The sequence below is a fragment of the Protobothrops mucrosquamatus genome, unplaced genomic scaffold (assembly GCF_001527695.2).
Source record: "Protobothrops mucrosquamatus isolate PMUCROS unplaced genomic scaffold, P.Mucros_1.0 scaffold49, whole genome shotgun sequence".
NCBI classification, from domain to species: Eukaryota; Metazoa; Chordata; class Lepidosauria; order Squamata; family Viperidae; genus Protobothrops; species Protobothrops mucrosquamatus.
In genome coordinates this window covers 1,451,431-1,474,661 of record NW_015386431.1, presented here as the reverse complement: position 1 = coordinate 1,474,661, position 23,231 = coordinate 1,451,431, and the positions used below count along the sequence as shown (strand labels likewise).

The 23,231-nt window shown below is 37.8% G+C and overlaps 1 protein-coding gene across 2 annotated transcripts; it reads left to right on the top strand.

Annotated features, from left to right (window-relative positions):
• Positions 1 to 314: 314 nt before the first annotated feature.
• Positions 315 to 23,017, top strand: RAB3IP (RAB3A interacting protein). Of its 2 annotated transcripts, none has more exons than XM_015811797.1 (10): positions 315 to 584; positions 3,064 to 3,301; positions 13,633 to 13,728; positions 14,244 to 14,321; positions 15,231 to 15,434; positions 17,890 to 18,018; positions 19,498 to 19,610; positions 21,138 to 21,237; positions 21,331 to 21,400; positions 22,647 to 23,017. In XM_015811797.1, the coding sequence occupies exons 1-10, from the start codon at positions 334 to 336 to the stop codon at positions 22,727 to 22,729; spliced, it is 1,362 nt and encodes a 453-aa protein (XP_015667283.1). In that variant the 5' UTR covers positions 315 to 333; the 3' UTR covers positions 22,730 to 23,017. The 2 variants fall into 2 exon arrangements, with proteins under 2 accessions (XP_015667283.1, XP_015667284.1); XM_015811798.1 differs by having other exon boundaries at positions 561 to 577.
• Positions 23,018 to 23,231: the final 214 nt, after the last annotated feature.

The window sequence follows — 23,231 nt, the reverse complement described above, 5'->3', positions numbered from 1 at the left end:
GCAAGTAAGTTCCCATGTCCCTCTTTTTATTGCCTTCCTCTCTGTCAAATATTGAGATTTTTGGAAATAATTTAGAATACAACTTGGCAAACAGAAGGAAAAATGTCATAAATGATCTCCTTTATTTTGTATATGAAGACATAATTTTAGGATCCAACTATGTATGTGTGTATATATGTACATTGCTGCCTTAAAGTTGCCAACATAAAATGTTTGATATGTATTTCTGAATAAGGTGATAAGTTTGCCATCTATTTGTATGTAATTTGGGGATGGGTAACAGTCCAACAATTATTTTTTATTTTTAGATCTTCATATGATGATTTTTTTATCATGGCAAATGACACTTTGGAAGGTTTTCATGAAGTGAATCTAGCTTCCCCGACTACTCCAGATCTTTTAGAAGTGCATGAATCTAAAACTTCTGAAGAACCTACCTCACCTACCATAATTTACCGGCTTCATCCCTCAGCTGTATGCGCCTTACCTATTCAACCAAGTGTTCTGAATGTGACTGATCTTCCTACACAACCTGTCTACTCATCTGCTAGGCACCTAAATTGTGCAGAAACACCAGGTATCAGGTTGGTTGTAAAAAAAACTTTTTTAAAAAAAATATGTTTTATTGATTTTTAACATATACCTTAATATTTGGTATACATTGTGTTGTCTGGGTTAATGTTTTAAAAATAATTAATTTCTATAATTCTATAGTCCATATGATAGCTTTACATGATTTCCTCTTCTTCCAATAATATTCTCTTTTGCCAACCTTAAATTAATACAATTCTTATTTAAATAAATGACAATTAAGTATAAACATTTTTCTCATGTTTCTGCAAGTAATAACCACATCAATATAAAGCTTTTCATTGGTCATCTTGATTGCCTCATCATAAGTCCTGTTTACATTCTTATTTAAGTTTGTTTTCCCCACAATATTCAAAACTTCTCTTACTGGTTAAGATTTTCTCAAAATTAGTTACACTTAAATATTTAAGTCTTTTTTCTCATACAAGCCATCACATTTTTACATTTTTCATATCTTAAAAAAATAACAGCAAAAGAAAGAAAGAAAGAAAGAAAAAGACAAAACAGAGAAAACATTTCTTTTATATAAACCATCCCAACATTTTTATATTTTTCATGTCAAAAAACCAAACACAAAAGAATAAAGAAAGAAGGCATATTACATTACTTTAGGGGCTTGTCCCTCTTAAACTAATCTTCATTTATATTTAAAATCTTTCTATTTTGTTAACCATATTCAAACAAATTTTTAATTTTTAAATACTCCTTCTGGTAATTTCCATCATCTAATTTCTTAATTCTCACTTTAGCCTTTTTTTTTTTGTGCCCAACATCTTTCCTGTTCAATATGCTTTGGTGAGTCAGAGAGTCTTCCCATAATCTTATAAATGTTTTTACAAAAGGCCAAACAGGTAAGATGTTTTTATAGGAAGGTTTCGCCCTTTCGTGTTCATTGAAAATCTTTTCCTTTTTGTCTTTCTTGATTTTATTATTTTTTGTCTCTCAAGATCTCACAATTCTCCTGGCAAAATCCATTTTACCAAATTTTTCTTGTCCCCAAACTTATTTTGTAATCTTAAAGTGTAGTTTGTCTTTTCCATATCCAGAGTTTCTTGTAAAAAATTTTTCCATCTGGGTTAAGTCATATTTCCTTGTATTGTTAAATTCCGTCTTGAAATCTCTCTCCTCTGTCTTGTAGTCAATTATCTGATTTTCTTCTCACTCTATTTTTATTTTCTGAGAATTTTTATGTTGTAAAATTAAATTGGAGATGTGTTCATTTATATTTTCAAGGTTATGTTTAATTTCCTCGTGGTTTGAGATTATTGTTGTTTGAATTAATTGCAACATAGCATAGATCTCCTTTTGGAAAGTATTTGTTTTTTCTTGGTATAGTCTCTGGTTTTCCATGATAGCCAAAAATCAAAGTTTTCCTTTCTCTGCAGACAGCTTTAGAGTCACAGTTGAGTTAGTATTTGTAATCCAGAATGGTCAATTCTCTCTCTCTCTTTTTAGAGTTTATAATTCTCACTTTGTAGAAAGCCCAAGATGTTTTCTTTTTTTTTGTCACAGCTGTTCTTTGTTATTAAGACATTGAAGGTCAATTTATCTTTTCCTGGGCCTTGCCAGTCTCTGTAGTAAAGCAGCTGTTGTATATTTTCATCCACCACTAGATGTCAGCACCTGTTCTTCTATTTTCATGATATAAAACAGTGTTTCTCAACCTTGACAATTTTAAGGCATGTGGACTTCAACTCCCAGAATTCCACAGCCAGGAATGGCTGTGGAATTCTGGGAGTTGAAGTCCGCATGCCTTAAAATTGTCAAGGTTGAGAAACACTGATATAAAAGGAAAATCTTAACAGATTCCACCGATTTCAAACTTAGCCAAATTAAATCTTATGGTCTTTTCATTTCAATATATTTTTATTCCCCCTGAAAGGTTTAATTTGCCACTTCTGTCTGTAGGAGGGGAGGGCAAAAGTCCCCCTCCTTCTCACTTTTGGAGTGAGGTTTTTCTTGGGGTTTTTCTTTTTCTTTTTTCCAGGAAATCAATTTCCAAATAGGAAAGAGAAAATCACTGTTCTTAACCAGTTCCAAACACGTTTACAGTCAGCTTGAAGTAGTACTTTTGGACTTCGGTTGCTTGTAACTTGGGCTAGACTTGGAAGTTAAGCTAGCCTTTTCTCCTGCCGGTTTCTGGAGGGCTTTTCCCAAACCGATCGGATCGACTGCCATCTCTCGGCAATCGGCTGGACTTCTCTTCTTCTGTGTTGCCTCTACATGGCAACTTCAGGCCCATTTAGGGTCCCCCGGCAGGCAGAAATCAGCCATAGGGAACGGAGCCCCACGATCCCTTGGCTGCTGCGCTACTGTGCAAAACTGGAAGTCATTAAAAAAACTTTTATTGATAATTACGCAGACTGTGTAATTAATCATTTTGTGTTACCTGTGAATGCCTTCGAATGTTTTTTAAAAAATGCAGTCCATGTGTAATATATTACTTTTTAAAAATACACTCTTTTCTTACAGCATCAACGTCACAGAAACTGTATCATGTTCTACCTCAGGAAGCTATGGTGGGAAGGACAACTGTAGCGCAGAGAGAGAATTTTTGCAGGGTGCAACAGTAACCGACTTTTCTGAAGGAAGAGATGATGTTTTTGGGCTGAGCACAGATAGTCTCTCTCGTCTGCGAAGCCCATCGGTATTGGAAGTTAGAGAGAAAGGCTATGAAAGACTTAAAGAGGAACTTGCTAAAGCTCAAAGGGTAAGAATAATGCATTTAATGCTATTTCTGTGTAAGGGCAGAATATTGGTGCTGAGATAAAACATTCCAAATCCTAGCAATTCTTTTTTTTCTTTATTTTCTACCTTTTCTGCCCCCTGTCTCTTTTCATTGCATACCAACAAAATATTACACTGCACTTTAGATAAGTTCCAAGCTACTTCACTGTTTATTGAAAAGTAATGTTATATTATGGATGTCTGGGGAAGCTATGACGAATTGAAGATGGCCCTGAGGTGAGTAGAGTTGTCAAGTGTGGTGGACTAAGAAGTCAGCAAAAGAGCAGGCTTCTCGTTTTTACACTCTAAACAAAGGGAAGAATCAGGATTGCCCACATGCATTCCAGACATGAAGACAGACAGTAGCTCCCCATGAAGAGAGTGTAAGACAGTAGTCTCTGGTAAGTTTAAAACTCTTGAGAGTGGAGGAAGTCTCCATCTTTGCCTAAGCCATGGCTTTGAGTGTTCAGATGGACACTGGGTTCGCACACTTCCTTTTTTATCACTTTTAATTGCTTATTAACGGCCTTTTGAATATTAAGAAGCTGCAAATTGGCAAGTTGCAGTATATCAGGTAAGTCTTCCTCAGTCCTTAGTAAAACAAGTTTTATGCAAATTTAACGGTTTTAAAAACTGTTTTGGACTAAGCAAAACAGTGATTACAACACTCTCATTTAGTTTAAGAATGTAGTTTAGGAAAAATGTAGTTTAGGGGAAAAAAATGAAGCTTCTGAAATTAAATATAACAAAATTTTCCTATAGGAAAATGTTGTTGACCAGAATACTACATAAGATAGGACCTTGAAGATTAAACACTAGAGGGAACCAGAAAGAATTAAAAGATTATCATTAAAGTTCTAAATTCTTCTGAATAATTTGAATTTAAGGATATTTGGGACTAATATACTCAGAAGTTATTTTTAAGACTTATTAACAAGACCGAGACCGATCTGAATGTGGATTTAAAAATGGCAGATTACAACAATGATACAGATAAAGATTTTACAATGAATATAGATAAAAAAACCAGCTGGTGTCTTAATACTTAAAAGATATACAGAAATAACAAACCAGAAAGTGATTTGTATATCATTTTTAGTTTGGATTTAGAAAAAAAAATGTGTTAATGTCTGAGGAGACAAAGAGAAAATTGAAAGAAATCAAGGAATCTATTCAAAAGAAATAAAGATTAAGACTGTAAAAAGTAAAACAAACATAAAATGGGGTTATCTTATCAAGGTTAAAATGTACGGTTCTGGTAATGCTTAATGGATTTTTGCTGATCAGAACTGAATGATGAGGCTCTAAAACTTTGTTTATAAATAAGACATAAAAGAGATCCTTTGTTGTATTTTTAGGGAATGTGATAAGGTACTGTGTTAAATAAAGGACAGGAATATACAGCTAGTTTATTGTTATTTCTGGTAACTCTTAATGAACCTTTGTTGGCTAGAATTATATGATGAAAATCTATAAATAAAAAATGAGACATGGCATGAAGAATGCATATGTTGCAGCATTAAAGAAAATGATAAGCTACTGAAATTGAAGGGAGAAGTTATTTTTTTATATATCTTTTTTCTTGAATGTGATTTTTTTTCCTTTTTTGCACTTTTTAATTTTATTTTACTGTTACATTTTTTAGTTTGAATTAGTTTTATCTTTGTAATTGTAAACTTTAATAAAAATTACTATTAAAAAAATTACATTGCTTTTAAGACATTTTTCAATACTAAAATACCAACAATAATTAAAAATGGTCAATCTGATAAAACTGCTGTAAGTATTGCACTTTTTTCTGTTATTTAGGCCTGTATTGTGTAAGCATTTTAACATTCAGATGGAATCTGCCTTCTGTAATTCAAATCCATTATTCTGTGTTGTGCCTTATAGAATTAAAAAGAAGAGGTCCTGACTATCTTCTGTACTAAATCATTTTATATATTTTAAGAGCATCATTGTATCCCACCTCACTCATTATTTCTCAAAGATAAAATACCCAGTTCCTTCTATCCTTTCTCCAGCAGGGGGTGGTGTAGAGTCCACAGAATGGGTTAATTTAGCTTTCCTGCTTAGCAGACTAAGACGAAAAAAAGCTTGCCACGCCTCTCTCTGGGTGTGTCTCCCCAGTTTTTGTCTTAGTCTCGAGCTTAGCAGAAGGGGCTCAGGCGGACGACCTTTCAGGCGGTCCAAGTGACGCCAAAGGGGATTACCCCATTGGGGGTCGGCTGGCCCTGTTTTACGATGTCTGGGAGGGCACTACCACGGACGCCTGGGTCAGGGAGACCATAAGACACGGTCTTTCCCTGGAGTTTCAATCTTCTCCCCCAGATCGTTTCATACAGTGTCCAGTTTCAAAAAATCATTCGAAAGCTTCTCTAGTGTCAACAGCAATTGCCCACTTATTAGACATCAGGGCCATAGAAAGGGTTCCTCCAGATCAGATAGGGACCGGATTCTATTCCATACTATTCGTGGTCCCCAAGACCTCGGGGGGATGGAGGGCTATTTTAGATCTGAAGGGTCTCAATCATTTTCTTATTTACAAGAAATTCAAAATGCAGACCCTAAAGTCCATCCTAGCAAGCGTCAGAAAGGGAGACTTCCTTTCCTCCATTGACCTGACGGAGGCCTACCTGCACATTCCGATCCTACTGGAACACCGCAGGTTCCTGAGGTTTGCCTACGCACACAGGCATTACCAGTATCGGGCTCTTCCCTTCGGTCTCTCCTCAGCCCCCCGAGTCTTTACAAAGATCCTGGCCGTACTGGCGGCTCATCTACGGATGAGGCCAGTGCGAGTGCAGTGTTACCTGGACGACATACTCGTGCAGTCCAGGTCTCTCCACTCAGCCAAGTCAGATCTGGAAATCACACTCTGGACTCTTCAGGAACACGGTTTTTCCGTAAATTTCAAAAAGAGTCACACGACCCCCACAAAACGACTTATCCATCTAGGAGCGCTGATAGACTCAGATCTTTGCGAAGTTTATCTCTCCCCGGAGCGTCAGGTCAGCATTCGGACACTGGCATGCCAAGTCCGAAGGGAACAGTGGGTGCCCCTGGTGCGTCTTTCACAACTCCTGGGGAAGATGGTCTCTTGTCTGGGCATTGTTCCATGGGCCAGGCTTCATTCCAGGAGTCTCCAGTGGTTCCTCCTTCCCTATCAGAGACGCAACATCAGTGCATCCAAAGCAAAGGTCAGGGTTCCACACCAAACACGGGTCTCCCTACTTTGGTGGACTTCATCCGCCATTTCCAAAGGTACCTTCTTCAAGGAGCCAACCAGGGTTACCCTGACCACAGACGCCAGTCTGTTCGGCTGGGGGGCGCATATTCACAATCACCTGGCCCAGGGCCGGTGGTCCCAGTCAGAACTGGCCCACAACATCAATTGGCTAGAGCTGAGGGCAATTCACCTGGCCCTTCAGAAGTTCTCTGGTGATGGGGAAACATGTACTGGTCCTGACGGACAACATTACGGCCAAGGCTCACATAAACAAGCAGGGAGGGACCCACTCTTGGTCCCTCATGCAGGAGGCCATGGTGTTGGGACTCTGGGCGGAATCCACCCTGAAATCCATAAGAGCGGAACACATTTCGGGGGAAGACAATCAACAGGCGGACTCCCTGAGCAGGGCCACCATAGATCATTCAGAATGGAAGCTAGATCCAACCTTGTTCAGAGAGGCAGCCCTCAGGTTCGGACAACCAGTCCTAGACCTCTTTGCCTCCCCGACAAATACACAGATTCCCAGGTTTTTTTCCAGGTTCCGATCGGAGGGGGCGGAAGGGATAGATGCCCTTCGGAGCACTTGGCCCAGGGGCGTGCTCTATGCCTTCCCTCCTCTCCCACTGCTCCCAGCGACTATTCGCAAGCTCCTACAAGAGCGAGCGGAGCTAATCTTAATTGCCCCATTCTGGCCACGTCGGCCGTGGTTTGCAGATCTGGTGGATCTATCGCTCTCTCCACCGTGGAGAATCCCTCCGGACCAAATAGCTCTCAGTCAAGGGAATCTCCAACATCCGGACCCTCAGTGGCTCCAACTAGCCGCTTGGCACTTGAGCGGGAGGGTCTAACTAGATTAGCATATTCCTCTGGAGTAATATCTATTATCCAGGCTTCTAGACGCCCCTCAACCAACAGGATTTACGATGCCACTTGGAGAAATTTCTGCTCCTGGTGCAAGACACGGGATCTCTCCCTGCTATCTGTTACTATTCCGCACATATTGGAATATTTACTGGAAGGACTTAATAGGGGTTTGTCAGTTAGCACAATACGTAGACAAGTTGCGGCATTGTCGACTGTTCTCACTTGTGAGAACCATGACTCCCTGTCTCACCATCCAGCGGTCGGTGCCTTCCTAAAGGGCGCTGCAAACACAGGTCCTCCTACGACTCATCGTTACCCGTCCTGGGATTTGCTTTTAGTATTACAGGCGTTAACTTCTTCTCCCTTTGAACCTTTAGGTTCATGTTCTCTGCACTTCCTCACCCTGAAAGTTGCCTTTTTGGTGGCCATTACATCGGCCAGGAGGATTTCAGAGCTAGCCGCTCTATCTGTCAGGAAGGATCTCTGTTTGTTCCACGAGGACAGGGTGGTCCTCCGGTTGGATCCGACATTTATTCCCAAGGTTAACACAGGTTTTCATCGCTCTCAAGAACTGGTTCTCCCGAACTTCTGCCCCAACCCTTCCCATCGTCTGGAGAGAGGGTGGCACACCTTGGACGTGCGCAGGGCTCTGCGTCACTACCTCAAACGTACCTCGGTCTTCCGCAAATTGGAAGCCCTATTCATCTCTTTCCATCCTTCTACTATGGGGAGGAAGGTTTCTTCTTCCACCATCAGACGATGGATAAGGGCCTGTATCACAAGGGCGTATGCTTCACAGTCTCTTCCAGTCCCTTCTCAAGTCACTGCTCATTCTACGCGCAGTGCTGCGGTTTCTGCAGCCTGGTCCACCCAGGCCTCGCTTGAGGAGGTTTGCAGGGCAGCGACTTGGTCGTCCCCCTCTTCCTTCATTAAACATTACAAAATTGACCACTTTGCTGCTGCAGATGCAGCCTTTGGGAGGCGGGTACTGCAGCAAGTAGTCGTCCCTCCTGTCGAGCATGCCTAGACTCCCTCCCTTCAGGGACATGAGCGGCTTTGGTATGTCCCATTCTGTGGACTCTACACCACCCCCTGCTGGAGAAAGCGGCGTTGTTCTTACCTGAACGCCTTTTCTCAGCAGGGTGGTGTAGAGTCCACATCCCCCCCTGTTATCTTTGTCTAGGCATGAGTTTTTTTGTACCTTTCTTTCCTCTCACCTTTTGTTTGGAGCCTTGCGTCTGCATTCTTCGCCTCGACATGTACCAAAAACTGGGGAGACACACCCAGAGAGAGGCGTGGCAAGCTTTTTTTCGTCTTAGTCTGCTAAGCAGGAAAGCTAAATTAACCCATTCTGTGGACTCTACACCACCCTGCTGAGAAAAGGCGTTCAGGTAAGAACAACGCCGCTTTTTCAGAAGCTTAGTTTTGTTAATTGCTGATTGCTACTCTTCTCAAAGTGCAGTGCCGAGAACTGGACCCAGTGCCTAAAGCAGAACAGAATGGAATAACTACTTCCTGTCCTTTGAAATTATACTTGTGTTGGTGCAGCTTAAAATTGTATTTGCCTTCTTAATAGCCACATCACATTGCTGGCTCATATTTAATCTTTTAGTTTGCAGGTATAATTACCAAGTCAGATATTCTTCCTCTCTTCTTACATTTGTATATTTGATTTCTGTTTCCCAAGTGAAAAACTGGGAAAAACTTGATTGCTTTCTATAACCTATTAAGAGTGTTTGAAATCGTTATTTTCTAGAACATTAATTAATATTAGTTATCCCACTCAGTACATATTTACAAATCTAGGATGCTTTCCCTCTGCTTATCATCCAAATAATATAAATATTGAAAAGTTGAAGCCCAAGGATCAATCATTGTGACCATCTATTAAGTACCTTTGTACTGCTTGATGAACCATTGATGAGATCCTCCTGTCTTAAGAGATTGAGCAGTTTTTGAGCTACAGTATCTCTGTTTCCACTAAATTGCCCTGCCATCCAAACCTATATTTTAACTAGCTTTCTTATTAATAGGTCATAGGGTAGTTTCTCAAATGTGAAGAAAAGGGGGGACACATTTGTAGAATTCCATATAACAAACAAAAAGCAAGTAACATTTCATGGAAATTTTACAACATGGGGTCAACTGTAGAAAATTGTTATTTAATGTGAAGCTGAGCAGGGGTTTTATGTACATCTTAAAATTTGGGTGTAATAGGATACATCTGGGAAACAGTGAAGATTTTCCTAGTTTTGTTGTATTCTGTCTGTAGATAGATATCCACAGTAAAGATGATACTTCTGCTATAGAATAACTAACAGTATTTTTTAAAATTTGAATTTGTTTTGCATAAGACTACTAAGAAATTGTGTTATATGTTTCTTTCCAAGCTTTCTAGATTATAATTACTTGTTCAGCTCAAATTATATATTCTGACTTTTTCTAGAAAAGGATATTATTTTAGATGTATGATCTTGATGCTGCTTGTTCCTGTTCTGCAGTCTACACCCCAGTGCTTTTCAACCTGTGGTAGTGCATACCACTGGTGATACTTCGGTACCTGGCAGGTGGTACGTATACAATGGGTTGAAAAGCATTGTTAAAAAAATGTATTAAAAAAGTGTAAAAGTGTACCGGGGGGATGAGCTGAAACAGCGGCAATGCTGCACAGGCCTCTGGAAGAGTCAGCTGGAGCTGAGGTGTTGCTGGGGTTCTGCTGAGCTCCCAGGATCGCTGCGGGGCTCCAGCTGATTGGCGCTTCTGGAAGCTGCGCGCAGCCTCAGGGAAAGGCGTCATCTGCAGCTACACCAAAGAGAAGAGGAGGAGGGGGAGAGAGGAGAGGATATAAAAGGAGCTTTTGGAGGGAAAGGGAGAAAAAAACCTGACAGGGAAAGAGAAAGGGATGGAGAAAGAGATGGAGAAGAGGAGAGGCTTCTTTTAGACAAGCAGAGGGAGACAAGGGGATAGAACAGTGCAAAGATTAATGTCAGAGAAACAAGCACAAATTTCCCATAAAAGTATGGTAAGTGGGTGAACAGATAGTCCTCAACCTACGATCACAATTGAACTCAAAATTTATGTTGCTAATGAGAAATTTGTTAAATGAGTTTTGTCCCATTTTATGACTTTTCTTGCCACATTTGTTAAGTGAATCACTGCTGTTGTTAATTAGTAACATAATTGTTAAGTGAATCTGGTTTCCCATTTTGCTTGTCAGAAGGTTGCAAAAGGGGATCACATGACCCTGGGACACTATGACCATCATAAATATGAATCAGTTGCCAAGCATCTGAATGTAAATCATATGACCCTTGGAATGCTGTAACTGGGATCAGTGTGAAAAATGATCATAAACATCTTTTTTCTGTGTTGTAACTTTGAACAGTCACTAAGCAAACTGTTGTAAGTCTACCTGTATCTCTTTACTTTTTTCATTTTTTTTGGTCATCAAGTTTTTGACATCTTGTTAGGTGACTGGTGGTACTCGAATATTGCCATATCCTAAAAATGATACAATCTGTGAAAAGGTTGAAAAGCCCTGGCCTACACTATGCACTGTATTTAACTGATTTGAATTTCATGACGTGACATCGCGAGACGTATCGGGACTATTTTGCCATTGCCGGCAATGGGGTGGGCGCGGCTCCGGTATGATGAAACCGGCCCGCGGGCCAGCAGTTTGACACCCCTGGCCTAAGGGGTACTTCTCCTGTATAGCATCACTTAGCCTGTTCGTTCTCTCTTAAATGATACATGAAGAGGGTTGGGTACCCTATAGATACATATGAAGAAGAAGAAATAGTCCTTTCATTATTTTTTCTTTCTCCTTTTTTGCTGTGAGCTTTATTACTATTATCAGAATTAGCTTGAAGCAACTTAGTCCAATTGTTTTTCCCCAGAACATGGCCTTGCCTTGCTTTCTTAGCTTTGTCTTCAGAATGATTGCTACTTTATAATTCTGCTAAAATATAATATTTCTATCTCTTTAGAGACTGATACAGAAATGCTGAGAACACTGTTGCATATTGCAGTACTGATTGCAGTGGCTTGATTTTCACCTATACAGGGAGAGATCCTTTCTGTTCTGGGATCTTGCAGCCATTGCCTTGATTTACATTTTTTAATATTTAGTGCCCCCTAGTGCTGTACATTATCTTTAACACTTGTTAAAGTCTAAAGCAGACATGTCAAACTCGCGACGTCATGTGACGTCGCGCAACATATCGGGACTGTTTTACCATTGCTGGCAATGGGGTGGGCGTGGCTTCCGTGTGACGCATCCGGGCCGTGGGCTGGCAGTTTGACACCCCTGGTCTAAAGGATTCACACTTTGGTTCTTAAATACAAATTTGTTTTTAGTTAACCAATTTTTGTATTCAGATTTGGCTACAGATATGGCAGATTTTGTGAAATGTAATTTGTGTGTACATATGTGCAGGTTCCACAGATTTAGTTGTCCCACCAGTTCAGAAAAATGCTTTTAATTACAGGCAAAAAAAATTAAAGAATGTGACAATTGCACTTCAACTTGTGGACACTGTGTTATATAACATGGACTAGGGATCATATTGAGGTCATGTTACATCTTTATATCCCTGAGTTCCTTATGTTTTCATTTTTCCATTTTTTGTTCAGTTACTGCAGCTATTTGTCATCGTTCTTTTGATATTTCTTGAAATTTCTGGCTATGGGAAAGGGTTGTTATTCAGGTATTCAATAGATAAGCAGGTCATTAGGGTTCATTCAGTCCTTAGAATCTCTGTATAATTTGGGAAAAAGCCTCTCTAAATTTCTGGAACTTCCTGCTCCTGTGGTACTGTGCTAGACGAATGACAAAAGAACTTGACATAGTTCTGAAAATAGCAGGAAAATATTTTATTGGAATGCTTGGACTAAAAAAGGATTAATGCTTTAAACCAGTTGATTTTTAATGGTGATTTTAACAATTTTGAGATATTACTTTTTGAATTTTAGTTTCCTTCAATATACACTTGCTGAATACAATATACACTTGCTGAATAGTACTAATATACTAACTATATTAGTATATACAGCTGAAACATCCCCTAACTCAGTGGTTCTCAACCTTTTTAATGCTGCGACCCCAACCGGTCGTAAGTCGGGGACTAAACCGGTTGTAAGTCGAGGACTAAACCGGTCATAAGTCGAGGACTACCCAACCAGTCGTAAATCGAGGACTTTCCCTGCCCGGGAGCGCCGCGCATGCGTGGTTCCGCCCCCTGCGCCGGCCGAGGCGTAGCTGGCAAGCGGCAGAGACGGAGCAGGCTGACCACCAGCTGGCCCAGCCCAAGGGAGGTAAGGCACCCACCAAAAAAGGGGAAAAAAATGGCGGACAAAAAAAATGGCGGACAAAAAAATGGCGGACAGCCTTGCTTGGCGACCCCCATGAAATGGTCGATCGACCCCAAATGGGGTCCCGACCCACAGGTTGAGAACCACTGCCCTAACTGAATAGTATAGTTAAGATGGTTAGCAGTCTCTGAAAATCTGCAATATTGACTTCTTTAAGAAACATTTTTCTTGCATGAAAACCTACCATTTAATTTTATAAGGTATTAAAAGATGAAATTAAAGTATTAGTTATACCTTGATCTGTGGAAGGAAGAATTGGAATATTCAATTTCAGGAAATCAATGGTCCAGGTGGTAAAAAATTTTGAAATACACTGCTTATGATTTAAAAATGAAATTAATTCATCAGAAAATAACTTTTCAGATTTATTTGACCCATACAAGAATATTTTAAAAGTGAGGGAAGTTAATTTATTTTGAATGATACAAGCAATTTAACTTAACATGGTTTGGTCTTGTTCTTTTATTGCTTTATTTTGGTTTCGGATTTTAACATATATGTTAATATAACTTTAGAAAGACATAGTTAATAATCTCAGTATGATATTGAACTATGTTTCTTAAGTAAGAAGCCTACTTCTTAAACTCACCATTTGTGATATGAGCCCAAGAGAGTAGTGTAGATAAAGGAGTGAAGAAGATAGAATTTTCATCTCCTGTTGTCTTTGTTTTATTTTATATTAAAAATGGATTCTATGCATTTTGATTAGTTATAAAAAAAACCAGGTCCCTGAATAAAATGCATTTGCCTGCCAAGTTGCATATAATATGAACCTAACTTCCATATTGTTTTGAGTTTGCAAGTTAAATCTGTCAGCTATGTCAAAATAACATTTTTTTCCATAGGAGCTGAAATTAAAAGATGAAGAATGTGAGAGGCTTTCCAAAGTACGTGATCAACTTGGCCAGGAACTGGAAGAACTCACTGCTAGCCTGTTTGAGGTTTGTCTGAAGACTTTGGTATAGTATACTCTAGGAATGATATGGCTAATTTCATTAAACCTTTAATTTTTTTCCCAAAATGGCAAATTTGGAAATTGTTTGTGCTTCTGAACATTGCATATTCAAAATGAAGAAAATTTCTCCATATCTTAGATGATTTTATTCAAATTCATGTTTTTGATTTTAGAATGATATTCTCATCGTTAGCTTCTTTGTGGTAACTGAGTCTCAGTGATTGTTTAAATTTGCTTAGATTCGTTTTTCCAATTACTATGCTATACTTCAGTAATTTTAAGGCATAGGTAACATTCCTAACAGTGCACTGTAAGTTTTTCAGAAGTTGTGTCATCACAATTGCAATCACCAAAAAGATCTAAAATCTTATTTCTGTCTAATGCTTCTAATAAAAGTAAAATAAAAGAGAATTTTAAAAATGAATATATTGGGTCCTATTTTACATATATAGTGTAAATCTGTGTGAAGTAATTATACCACATAAGCTTTGTTTTCAATAGGAAGCTCATAAGATGGTGAGAGAAGCTAATATAAAGCAGGCCACAGCAGAAAAACAGTTGAAAGAAGCACAAGGAAAGGTGATTTCTAATTCTCGATATTATAGCCAGTATTTACAAAATTTCTCTCTTTCTCTCTATGCATGCTTCTTTTTTGTGATTTCCTAACTGCATTTCAAATGTACAGAGTTCAAAAATCAGTTTTGTTGATTGTGTGTCAAAACAATCTAAAGAGAAATTGGTGAGAAACTGTATTCTCACCATTTGAGAATAGGATTCTTATTTTTTGGATGATTATTTTGCATAAAGAATTAAATCAGTATTCAAAGTTGATAAACCTTTTCAGATTCAACTCACTGCTGAAATAATCAGTGTAATCAATCTATTTATTTGCTCAATTCATGTGTGCTTTTTTGGCTCAAATTGAACACTGTGAGTGGCTTGCAGTTTTAATTAACATAAAAATGCAAAGAAAATAAGGAAATTAAAAAAATTCCTAGCAAAATAAATCACTAGAATAGCCCTTAACTGTGTCCCTTTCATAGTTCTCCTTTCTTTCTATAATTATTTTATATTTCCTATCTCAAGCAAAATATTTTAATATATGTGTGTGTGTGTGTGTGTGTGTGCATGTCCTACTAAAATAATTTTTCATAATTATATTACTTGTATACATAAATATAACATGAATACAGAATAATACATTACAGTTCAAAAGGTATCAGATTTCAGTTGCCCTTCAAAATCAATCTTGTTGCTAGTTTGCTACCTATGCATTGAAATCTTGATTTTTCTGGGGTTGCAATGCTTTTTATTTCAATCATATTGGCTATGAATTATGAAACTTATACTCACATGCATCTTTTTGTGATAATTCCAAGGGCAATGTGCCATGTTTTCGCTTGTTATAAATTAAAAAAAACAATAGTATTTCATCTTACTATGCAGGATGCATGTTTCTAACATATTTTTCTTTTGATATATATTTAGATTGATATACTTCAGGCTGAAGTAGCAGCTCTGAAAGCATTAGTGCTATCTACTTCTCCGACTTCACCAACAAAAGAGCTTCAGTCTAGTGGAAAAACAGTCTTCAGAAAAGGCCACACAAGGAACAAGAGTACAAGTAGTGCAATAGGTGTCAATAACCAGGAAGTTAACATGATGCAGCCAATTGTAAAGGACTGCAAAGAGGTATTTTAGTAATTGGGGTGTGGTGAAATATGGAGCTCAGGGATTGCAAAAAAAAAATTGGCTGCTTTTACAGAAAGTCCTTGGTTATAATTTGAGCCCTCTTCTGCCACATGCAACTGAAACTCTTCAGTAATAATGTTTGTTTGAAAGAAAAGTCTATATATAATAACTTGTTAGACCTGTTGCTATATTCATGTGAATGCATTTTATAATAATAGTAGTAGTAGTAGTAGTAGTAGTAGTAGTAGTAGTAGTAGTAGTAGTAGTAGTAGTAGTAGTAGTAAGTAAAGTTGGAAGGGATCTTGGAGGTCATCTAGTCCAACCCCCCTGCTCAAGCAGGAAACCCTATACCATTTCGGACAAATGGCTGTCCAGTCTCTTCTTAAAAACTTCTAGTGTTGGTGCATTTACCGCCTCTGGAGGCAGGTTGTTCCACTGGTTAATTGTTCTAACTGTCAGGAAGTTTCTCCTTAGTTGCTTCTCTCCTTGATTAGTTTCCACCCATTGCTTCTTGTCCTGCCTTCAGGACTGGAACATATTTTTGACAGGAACAGATTTTCCCTGTTTCAGTTTTAGCCACATACAAGGAAATGCTATATTGAGGAGAAACTCATAACTGCCCCCCCAACTGTGGTTTGAATGATATAGTTGCAGCTGCACATTTAATTTAATTTAATTTAGGGTTAGCTTTTAGTTTCATTGGCTTAACAAGGCTTCTTCCTATATTAAGCTAGTTGTTGTCAGGTTTTTATGGGATGGAATTGGGAGTAAATTCTGGTAGAAAAAGTAGATAAAGAAAATGGAATCTCTTTTTTAAAAGTTATAGAATTAAAGCACTAAATTAATGGCAACTGGAAAAATCTCAACAATATGCTGTGTTCAAGAGATCTCCCATTTGTTGCATCAGCCAGCCAACTATACCATCCACTATTTCATTCCTTTCAACCATCCAGTTTTCTTTATATTCTTTTTCAACAGCCAGTTAGAAATTTACTGAGCATTTTTAGTCTACTTTTCCTAAGCGGATGGAGCATATATTTGCCATGTAATTTAAATATTGGTGGTCCCAGAAATTGTTAACTTCTTTAGTATGGTGCTACTTTGGCTTACACTAGTACACATCTCTTAAATCCAAAAAAGAAAAATTGATTGAAGTATGAACAATGGCATATATGTATGTGAATATTAAGAAGCCAAAGGCAGAAGTTGACAAATAACTAATACTTTAGTTCAGTTTTCTCTGTTCTGGGTATTCTTCAAATATGTGGACTTCAATTCTTAGAATTCCCAGTCAACATAGCTATTGCTGAACTGGATACCCAGTTTGGGGAAGTCTGCCTTACTTGTCCAGTTCTGCCGTTTAGTGCCTTGAAACTGCTATGCAATGGTACGATGGACTTTAATTATCTTGATTTAAGTGGAAGGATGAAGCACCTGCAAATTAATGTAGATTCAGAGTTCTTAACAAAGCTCTGCTGTCCACAATTTGTTATCACTGAAGTGCAAGTGCTGTGTAATGTGCATCATTTGTTGATTATGGTTTGGTACAATATGGTTTATGGCAGGGCTTTTCAACCGGTGGTACCCATACCACCTGTGGTACATTGGTACCTGGCAGGTGGTACGTGACCATCCTAGCGGGGGAGGGAAATGAGCTGAACCGGCAGCAGCACCGCACAAGCCTGAGCGAGAGACGGCTGGAGCTGCTCCTTTATGACTTGTGGACTTCAACTCCCAGAATTCCTGAGCCAGCCATGCTGAGGGGAAAGGGAGAGGTTTCCAAGCTGAGCCATGCTGGCTCAGGAATTCTGGGAGTTGAAGTCCACAAGTCATAAAAGAGCCAAGGTTCCCCACCCCTGGTTTAAGATCTCTGAACTCTGGAGTCAATTTGAAACTTGCTCCATGGCTGTGATGTATTATTGATTCAATCAATAATTAGAAGTTAGCATCTACATACCCATGAAAAAGAAATATCTTTGGGAAATATTAAAGAGGCAGGAACAATAGGAAAGGAGGTAGAAAACCTAGCCCCAGAAACCAACTATTACAAATACGAAAAGCTGTTCCAAAAGAAACATCCATTTCCCTTCTGTTAGAAAAGTCAAGCCGAAAAATAAAAGTACCAGAGAAGAGGTTTTCTCTCTCTCTCTCTCTCCCTCCCTCCCTCCCTCCCTCCCTCTCTCTTCCTCCCTGCCCTGCTCAGTTAATAGCCTCTGGCAGACAGCCAAGAAACACTAAGCAAAAGAAACAATGTAGTGATAAGTGCTAGCCTTGAACAAATTAAAAGAAAGCTGTTGGTCAAGTTTTTGACACCTTGCTAGGCGACTGTTGGTACTCAGATATTGCCATATCCTAAAAGTGGTACAATGGGTAAAAAGGTTGAAAAGCCCTGGTTTAGTGTGATTCTTGAATGAAGGCTTGGGCTCTCATTTTGCCTGTTTTATTTCAATGTTAGGCTGATATATCTCTATACAATGAATTCAGATCCTGGAAAGATGATCCTACCATGGACAGGACATGCCCTTTTCTCAATAAAATCTACGAGGAGGATATCTTTCCATGCTTAACCTTCTCAAAAAGTGAGGTAATGCTTTGAAAACATATAATGATACTTAGATTGGTTATGTAATATGAAAGAAGGCCTTTAAAACAACCACCACCTAATACTTTGATATCTTCAGTTAAGTGCAAAATTCCCTCTTTTATCTGCAAAGCATTTCTACAGAATTATAGGTAGGATTGATTTTGTTTGTATTGCACATACTGTAGCTCTGGACCACTTCACAGTTAAGATCATACATATTATTTCATGAGAAAAAAAATTCTTCTGGATTCATTATTGAGAGTTTCAAAGCAGCCATATTGAACCTTTGAGTAGTTTCAGTTGATAAATGGTTTAAAGGAGTCAATCTACATGTAGTCCTTGATTAGTGATTGCCTCATTTAGTGATCCTGAAGTAACTTAACCAGTCCTCATATTTATGACAGCAAGACTGTAAAGCAAAGGAAAGCTGAAGTAAGATCATAAGCACAGTCCCAACTTCACTTTATAACTGCTTTGCTTAAATTGCAAACTGTTTTAATGGAAAATATTTCAGTTAATTTTTCCAGATTATAATACATTTCTTTCCTTTTCCTTCCCATATTGTACTACAATCTTACTGCTCCTAAAATCTTATTTTAATGAATATAGATATTGCATTGGTTTCTAATCTTATGAACCCAGAATTAGCTTTATATTAAACCAAGAACCTCTGGGCAGTTCTTCTACATTGCTATTCTTATTTTCACTAGCTTTAAAAGCTGATATGTTCATTAGTTTTTCAAATTGAAAGCCATCTGTCGTGATATATGAAATATACTGAGAATGCTTTATTCTTGATCATAATCCATAAATGGGGCCTGTGATATCTGAGCTCTGTTTGTGGGGTGGGCGTGGGATAATCTAGTGTAGTTCAGTAGTACTTTCCCACCATCTAAAAGCCAGAAACAAATGAGAATTGCAATTAAACTCTAAAACTCTTTATCTTCTTCCCTGCCAATAAAAATGTGGAAGAAAATAATGTGAAATTTCCCAATAATAATGGCCACCAAAATGCTGCCTTCCCTTGCAATGCAAATCTAAAGCTGGTTCTTACGTTAAGGAATTGTATGGTTTTGCTCCTTTGTATTATATCCTGTATTGTTCTGGTTTATATGAGAAGAACCATGATAGTGTCTAGCCTTAATGCAATTTCTGCTACTAATATAGCTTTGGAGAGGGCAGTGGCGGCTGGATATATCTTTCACATTTTCATTCCTGTGCTTCTAAAGCAGTATTTCTCAATCTTGACCACTGGAAGATATATGGACTTCAGCTCCTAGAATTCCCAGGGAGCCATGCTGGCAAAGAATTCTGGGAGTTGAAGTCCATACATCTTTAAAAGGCCAAGATTGAGAAACACTGATTTAAAATATTGAAGGTACACACCTCAGGTAAATTAATAGTATCTACAGATAGAGCTCATAACATGGGAAACACCTTGGGAAAACTAGTACTTACCTCTTTTTGGTCTATTTTCAGTTGGCTTCTGCTGTCCTGGAAGCTGTAGAAAACAATACATTAAGCATTGAGCCTATTGGTCTGCAGCCTGTTCGATTTGTAAAAGCTTCTGCAGTTGAATGTGGAGGACCCAAGTACGTTGCAATGTAAAGGATCTTGTGGTACCAGGAATATATTGCTGGGTTTCATTCTGGCAGCCAGAAAGAAATGACTAACAGATTTACCCCAAATCAGAAACTCCATAAATGCAGCATGGAAAGCTATAGGATGCCCTACTTCTTTCTCAGCAAGCCAGGGATCTCCATTTTCTTTTGTACAGAGAGGGAAAGTTGTGGCCCCTGCAAGTATTACCAGGGCAAAGGCAGTTGATGTGCCATGAGAGAGATTAAGAAAATAGACTGGGCTATTAATGAAAAGCCCATAAGATAAGTTAGAACTCTAAGTAACTCTGAAAATCACTATCATTGAATATCACAGTCCGAACTTAATTTATGGGGCTTAGATTAATAGCCCAGTCTACTTTCTTTTCTTAATAAAATCAGGAGCAGTAGTAACATTTACTGGTGGTGATTCTGAGGCTGATTATGGTTGTGAAAATAAAAATTTTGTACGCTTAATAATTATGTTATGGAAAAAAACCCAACTTTCTAGAATCTAATTTTACTTTCTGATATTTTATGTGGTATCCATGTTTTTTTACTTGTAAAGCAAATAACTATAACAAGAATACATAGATGAAGATACTGGAACGTGTTCTAATATTTGCACAGCATCTTTTTTACTCTATCTCCAAAAAATAATACTTTGTTACCATCTGCATTAAATAATGGCAGTGACATGCAGGAGTTATAAAGCACATTTATGTACACTGATTATCTTCTTGGTTTTGCTAGTTGCCTGAGACTATTACCAGGCATCTGATGTGCTCCAGTACTTCGAAGGGAAGCTTTATACATCTCCAGGCTCTGCAAGCCTGACAGTTAATTGGCTCAAGAAGCAAGGAGTGACTCTTCCTGTCTCCATATTTTACTGTGCTTTCTACATTTCACTGTTTTCACTCCTACAAATTACACACCATCTTGGCTATATCCCCATTTTTTATGGCATAAAGAAGTTTTTTTCCCCAGGATCAGGCATTTCACTGATCTTATTTCTCATTCCCCCATGGCCCTCCTGTTGCATCAGAAGCTGACTTCAAGTAGTTCTTCAAGTGGCACTTCTTATCATTAGGTAACTAGCAAGAGATGAGCATCAAACGACCTTCATAGGTAACATTGTGGCTGAGTTCATATATTATACTAGGGCTAGGCTATAACCATTGCAAATCACCACCATAGAGATGTTAAACCACAATAAAGTGAAGAGATCTGAAGTCTGGAATGGTTGAGGTGCTTTTAGGGGGGGGACTTTTTTTTAAAAAAAAATGCAAAGACCACTGCAAAGGGCAATTCTCTCTGGAGTTGTAAATTTTACTTGTGTGGTTTAACACTTTACAAAACATTGTAAACACTGAGCATATCAGTTCATAACTTACAATAATTTCTATCAAAGTGGTGTAAAAATAGATGACAGGCTTTTTGGTAAACAACTATATCATAATTCAGTATTCATGCAAATTAAATCATAACCCATCATTTAAAATTGTTCCATTCTGTTGACAGAAAATGTGCTCTCAGTGGACAAAGTAAATCCTGCAAGCATCGAATCAAGCTGGGGGACTCAGGAAACTACTATTATATTTCTCCTTTCTGTAGGTATAGGGTAAGTATCAAGCTCTAAATCATAATTTGTATATCTGGATCAGGCAAGTAATTGAACATGTGGAATTCTCATTATTTTCCTTCTTTTGTACAGATCACATCAGTATGTAATTTCTTCACATACATTCGATATATTCAGCAGGGGCTTGTGAAACAGCAGGATGGTAAGTTAAGAATGAGGGTTACTGTAAGAAAGTTGTGTATTTCTTAGCAGGGCTGCTATGTTTTTTTCAGCAAATTGTGGGTTTTCAAATTTGGCCATGACTGATAGAAGTGTATTTTTGCTATATACTGTAAACCGAGAACTTGGGGAAGTTCTAATGTTCCTACAACCTCTAAACCTGATCTAAAACCTCCTACTTTGCTGCTTTTTTATATTCCCATATGGCATGCAGTTAGGAAGAAGAATTTATTTTTCATAATTAAGCTGACAGTCATCTGTGCAAATTTCAAAGGGGCAATATGTCATTAAGCTTTTAATTTCTAGACAATCACTGAGTTTCATATAAATATATCCACAGATTTTTGTGACAGATTGTCTGCATCAAGGGAGGGTAGGGGAAGAAAAATAGAAAACAGAGTTTCATTCTTCTAAATTGGGCATACAGAGAATATATATACACCAGTTTTCCTATTCTCTTACTTTTTTACATCCTTTTGTGAATATTCCATATCTGCACTGCACTTGGGGATTAAATTAGATAAATTATTTAAAAGTTAGATTCAAACATGCAAACTGATTTTAAAAATGGTAAAACATTTTTAAAGATGTAAGCATCATCACTGTACTGTCATGTAAAATCTATTTTACATGGTCTCAGTATTTTAATATTATATGAAAAATATTGCATGCAATTTGATATGTTCATCCTTAAATCGTTAAACATCAGCTAAGTAATCTGTCATAATTTTTATATCTGTATGCATAGTTGTTAATTCTATTTTTATGTTAATGTTTTTACACCGTTATAAGGATTTTGAAATTTAGATGTTTTTATTTGGGTCCTTGTAGATGCATCTAAAAAGAAAAACCTAAATGGCTGTAGGATTCTGAAGTAAATATTTTTTTTATATAAACAGATTAAGTAAATAGTTTTAAGGCAGGAAAAAATATAATTAATATAGTGCAGTTGGTAATGGTTGATGTGTCATTAGATTTCACCGGCAAAATCTTGAATTAGTTTGAAGGATGAACTGAATGATAAGCTATGTAATCAAAAGTGATTAGACATGACATGTATTAAAATAAAGTATATTTTTTTCCAGTCAGTGCCTCTCAGTAGCTGTATTATATTTAAATAGTGCTTTTAGTATCTGAAAACTCAGATTTAGCATTACTAAATATCTTTGTTCATTGGGAACTTCAAAATAAGCATTTTTTCCCACAACATCTCCTTTTCTTTTGTACAGTGGACCAGATGTTTTGGGAAGTCATGCAACTGAGGAAAGAGATGTCGCTGGCAAAACTTGGCTATTACAGGGAGGAGCTGTAACTCCAGCATTTCTGGTGCCTGCATGAACTTCCATAACTGTACATACATTTGAGCTGGTCCTATATCCATGTCTATTTATTTTGAAATGGGTCCAAGATTATGTGCAGTTTGCACTACATACTCTTGTAATTCAACAGAATAATTTTACACAAGAGATTATAAAGCTGGCAAGGCAAGAGAATTTTCAGGTATACTTGTGACTATAACTTATGATTGAGAAATTCAGGTGAAACACTGCTCAAGATTTATGTGCATTTTTGTGTGTTCTAGAGAGAGTTTTTAATATAAAATTTCAGCTTAATAAAAAGTTAAATCTGAACCTTTTCTGGGTCTGAAATGTTCTTTTAAAAATGTGTACTTTGTAAAATGTATGAAAGAAAGTGATTATTTTTGCCAAAAAACAATAACCAAGGGCCTGAAATGATTTTGGATAAACGATGATGAATTAGTGGAAGTGGGGATATAGTAAATGTTCACACTGAAGGTATGCATTTTCATTAAG